Source organism: Oryza glaberrima, chromosome 7, assembly GCF_000147395.1.
Source record: "Oryza glaberrima chromosome 7, OglaRS2, whole genome shotgun sequence".
Taxonomy (NCBI): domain Eukaryota; kingdom Viridiplantae; phylum Streptophyta; class Magnoliopsida; order Poales; family Poaceae; genus Oryza; species Oryza glaberrima.
The window spans coordinates 3,913,863-3,918,895 of record NC_068332.1 but is presented as its reverse complement, the minus strand read 5'-3'; the positions used below and the strand labels follow the sequence as shown (position 1 = coordinate 3,918,895).

Genomic DNA, 5,033 nt, shown 5'->3' with positions numbered 1-5,033 from the left:
TGTCCCCTCAGAAAAACAAAATCTAAAATACTGTAGTATCCAATTACACGGTGTAAAGCTCGCTACAGTTCGATGTGGGCCCTGCGGTTCCTCCCCCCACCAAAAAAATTCCAAAAATAAAACAAAAAATCCCTCCACCGACATGTGGGCCCCACCACGCACGACGGGCTCCTCCTCTGTGGACCCGTTCCCACGCCGAAACCCGGACACCCAATCCGCCGCAACGGCTCGCAACCGCGTTCCCACCGCGGGCACTGACACCTGGGCCCCACCCGCAGTGACACGTCGACGCGGCGCCCTTGTCTCGGGTGATCCACACGACTCCAGAATCACGTCTAATTACTTATTAATTAATTGATTTAATTAAATTAATCCGAACCCTGCGAGATTATGGAGCGGGATTATTAAAGAAAGTGCCACGTGGATATTTGGAAGGCGTGGCGGCATGTGCCCCTTTATTTAAGCGGCCACGCAAAAATAAACCAACCGCGTCGTCGTCCTCCTCCACCTCCCCCTCCCTCAGCCTCGTCGTCGTCCCCCCCAAAAAAACGCGAAGAGAGAGAAAGAAAGCGAGATAGAGAGAGAGAGAGAGAGAGAGAGAGAATCCTCCGGTGAGGAAAAGTCCCGTGCCCTTCTCGCCTCGCAGGTTGGTGCGCCCCTCTCCTCGTTCATCTTCTTCCCCCAGATCCGATCGGCGGTGGCGGTGGCGGTGGCGGTGGCCGATCTGAGCCATCCGCCACCGCGGGTTCGTCGGGTGGTTGGCTTGATTTTTTTTATTTTTTTGGGGGTTTTTTTGGGGGGAGGGGGTTATTGGGAGATCGGGATGGGTGTGGTTGGATCTGTGATTGTTTGTTGTTGTTGTTGTTGTTGTTGATGATAGGGGTTGCTTGCTTGCGATTTGATTGTGTGTTCGGAGGTTGACCTTATGGTTATCGATTTTGCTGTGATTTGATTGCTTCCAGATTTGCTGCGATTTGATTTGATTCTAGGATGTAGTCATGTAGGGGAGATGATTTTTTTTTTACTTTTTGAGCCAATCAGCATAGGGAGGAGTGGGAGACATAGAATTCTCTCGCTTATGAGGAAAATTGGATGTGGCCTGTTGCTCCCAGCCTTATCTCAATCGTGTGAACCTCTATGAGAGGTGAGGGAAGCTACGCCAACGATTGATACACGGTTTCTGTGTGCTTTGCCTTTGCGCGGAGATTGATAAAGGATTAAAGGGATCAACCTTTCTTGCCGTGCATGGCAAATCAGCGATTGATTATATTCTGGGGGGATAGCGCCATGGGATTTCTTGATGAGCCTGTAAAAAAAAAAAAGAAGAAAAGGTCAGCCGCCTTTTGGATATCAGGGATTGCGGGAAGCTAGAGAGAGGTTTCTTGGATTGTAGGCACATCCGGATGGGATGAATTGAGGACGTAGGTTGCTTCCGCGGTTTGCATAAGTTATCGTGGAGTGAACAATCCAGCAAAGTCTATGATTTGTCTGAGGCTGTGAGCAATATAGATGGGCGAACGATGAGGTAGAAGAACATTGGTTCTGCCTAATGATCTGCTCATATAGCAGAACGATTGTAGCGCGGAGTTTCAGGTATTTCGTCACTGCTGATTTTGCTCTGCAGGAATCAAAAGCAGAGAAGACCGTTGGTTTCTATGTGTTTCCCATTGTAGTGTTTTAAGAATTGTTCAGCTTTTGGAGGGATACTACTATAATACTAGGACATAGCCTCTCGGGAGAATCATATAACCTGCTGTTTTTCAATGTTTGAAATCGGCTACCTAACATTGCCATCTCCATCTGCTTGCGAACACAATCCTTAGCTGTATGAAATTATGAAATTTTATCAATTCCCTGGTTTGATGGTCTCTTGAATTTGGTTGGCTAGAACAATATTTATTAGAATTTTGTTAACCTGGGATGTATCCAGTGACACATTTGGCTGTCCTACTGCGCAATGCTGATACATGCTATATCTTTTGCAAATTAATTTGAGAGCTGAAACAATAAAAAACAGATTATATCACCTAATTAAATGAAACTGAAAATGGTACAGATCCTTTTCATGATACCGATCCCTAGTTCCCCCACCCATTTGCAGCCTGTTTTCTTGCATATGGTGTTTTACTTATTTCCTATTCTAAAAATGTAATTTTCATCCACATTTACTCATAATTTGTTTTGCACGTACAGCCTGCCGGTAGCAATGGCACAAGAAAGCTGGAAAAATGAGTCTGAGGAGACTGTCCACACACCGGAGGCCCCAATATTGTGTGTAAACAACTGTGGCTTCTTCGGCAGTAGCATGACGAACAATATGTGTTCGAAGTGCTACAGGGACTTTGTGAAGGTCACGACAATGGCTGCCCCAGTAGTGGAGAAGAAGGCATTTACGCCAGCATCGTCTTCGAAGACACCATTGGAGCCAGCAAAGCCAGATGAAGTTCCTGCCGCAGCTGTAGAGGATAAGCAAGCGGCACAGGAGCCTCCAAAGCCACCCAGCAACCGATGCCTGTCATGCCGTAAGAAGGTTGGTCTGACTGGCTTCCAGTGCCGATGCGGAGGTACCTTCTGCTCAACACACCGTTATACCGAAGCTCACGACTGCACCTTCGACTACAAGAAGGCCGGCCGGGATCAGATTGCCAAGCAGAATCCTGTTGTGATAGCCGAGAAGATCAACAAGATCTGATTGAAGGTTATGGAAGGGCCATTTAATCTCTATTCATGGTGGCAACCGAGTCTTCAAGTTTACTTCAGCCAGTAGGTTCCTTCAGGTCTGGGTTAGTGTGCTAGGAGTCCCAATTGTGTCTATCCTTCCTCCTTATCATGGTTTCATTCTCTGGCAATTAAGGAATAATAATGTAAATATATATTCTATTCTTAACTATATTTCCATCTTATTGCTTATTGTTACAGCCTTGATGCTCTATTTTCATCCTTCGTTTTGACTCACAAGAATTTTGTGATGATGATTCCTTGTTGATGGCTTGATCTTAACGAGTGGTTTGTTGCATGTTAAAAAGATTAATTAGAGGTGATGAAACCTTGCTACTGCTGCCTATTTCCTGGAAGTTCCATTCAGGATTTTTATACTATTTGATAGTGGTATTGAAAGGATGGCGGCTTGTGCTATCCTGGAAAAGATGCCGTGGTTTCATATCGCTTCTTCTGAAAGTTGATGAGCCCATGGGCAGTTGTCCAAGATGATAAGATAGGATTGTATATGAGGTCCCAAATGGTATTGACAGGTCACCTGTTTTTATGTTATCATCACTTGTGTGCTGAATGTTGCACTAGGGAATTATCTATTGCTAAGTATGCTTATGAAGTTGTATAGGAGTACAAGATAAGCACTGAAATGTCTGGTCTGATTTTTTTGCAAGGTACTTGTCACACGTGTCATGTGAAATTGTTATCATCGGTCTCATAAAAGAAAATACTCTCATGCTGTCAAACTCATGCAAAAAGTTTGTTGATGGCTATGAGCAGTGTAGTTGAAGAGTTCTTCAGTGGCTAAATGACATCCCAAAGAAACATGACATCTGAATCGACCAAAATAGATGCCCACCCAATGGGCAGCTGACACTGGTCAGGTGGATGGATTAACCTAGTGGTAAGATGGTATCTACCTTACTTTGGGCAAGAAACAAAGATGAGCGTACTGTGTTGTAATAGATTTTTCACGAATGCTGTCGCAGGTCACAGCCATGGCAAACAAACAAAAAAAATGAACAGTATCTCAACAGTCACAAATCTTGCACATAAAAGGGACAGTATGAGGGGCAATCGATATTGACCCCTTCTTGATTTTTGCAATATACGACTATCACTGGAACTCTGGCTACATTCGTGAAGTAATTGGGTTGCTTCCATCCCTGACGAAGACTATCGTAAGCAACATTGCTAGTTGTTGCTTGGCTTATCAGCCACAGCACAAAAAAAAAGAGAGTAAATGATTTTCTAATTATAGTATGTTTTCCAAACTTATTTTTATACCATGTATTATGTACAAATATAAAAGTTTTGGGGAAGCACTAGTGAATTTTATGTACATGCAGATGGATTTTAACAATAATATTGTAAGATTAGTGATATGTCACTAATTTTTATTTCTTAGAATGTGTGTACATGCATCAATCGTATAATTGTAAAAAAGAAAAAGTTATCATTAATTGTTTTTTGATTGCTTCCATGAGCTAACTGATGGGTTCTTGTTCCCATGCCTATGCGAGCCCATAGTCTAACGCTTCAGTAGCAATGCGAGCTCACATATTTGCAGAACAAACAATTACTTGTAAGCAGGATCCAAAAATATATGGTAACAAGCTATTTGCAGAACAAACAATTACTTGTAAGCAGGATCCAAAAATATATGGTAACAAGCAAAAAAGCACCTCTTGTATACATGGAAAATACTTTTCAAGCAAGTAAACTTTGTAACAGAATTTAGGAATCCACCCTTTTTATGATAACCATGTTCCGCAATTTTCGTATAATGGACTTTACAAATTGTTCTGATACATAATCAAATCATAAGCGATATATCTACACGGTTAAGAGTTAAGACACAAGAATTTGCATCTTGGTATTGAACCCAAAGTTCAGTCCTCCAATGCCCCCTAGGTCCTAGGGGATGCCATGTCTTGTGCATACTGTCAGCAACTGTTCATTCTTCCATGCCCAGATGCATCCTGAGTTCATGGCACAATCAGAGAGATTAATATCTAACGTTGCACAATTACACATTGAGAGTTACTTGATATTTGTTCATTTGCTGTTCATAATTGGATAGTACATTTCAGTTTATTATAATAGTAAAGTCAACTATAACGCATGATCATACGAGCAATTCTATCATTTTTAACAGATCATACCAGCAATTCTATCATTTTTAACAGAGCACGTTTGCAGTTTAGCTAGTACTGAACTGAATTGCCCTGCCTTCCAAGTTTATGTTATGCGGCTTGCACACACAAAAGTCAAAACCAGAGAAGCAGAAAGCTAGAAATAAACAGTGACGGCTAGAACAA

At 42.4% G+C, this 5,033-nt stretch overlaps 1 protein-coding gene across 1 annotated transcript; it reads left to right on the top strand.

Moving 5' to 3' along the window:
* Positions 1-480: 480 nt before the first annotated feature.
* Positions 481-2,916, top strand: LOC127779088 (zinc finger A20 and AN1 domain-containing stress-associated protein 9). Its single transcript, XM_052305781.1, has 2 exons — positions 481-646; positions 2,194-2,916. The coding sequence occupies exon 2, from the start codon at positions 2,207-2,209 to the stop codon at positions 2,690-2,692; it is 486 nt and encodes a 161-aa protein (XP_052161741.1). The 5' UTR covers positions 481-646; positions 2,194-2,206; the 3' UTR covers positions 2,693-2,916.
* The last annotated feature ends 2,117 nt before the right edge of the window (positions 2,917-5,033 follow it).

Coding starts and splice junctions, on each gene's coding strand:
- LOC127779088 (XM_052305781.1), top strand. CDS start 2,207: ATGGCACAAGAAAGCTGGAAAAATGAGTCTGAGGAGACTGTCCACACA.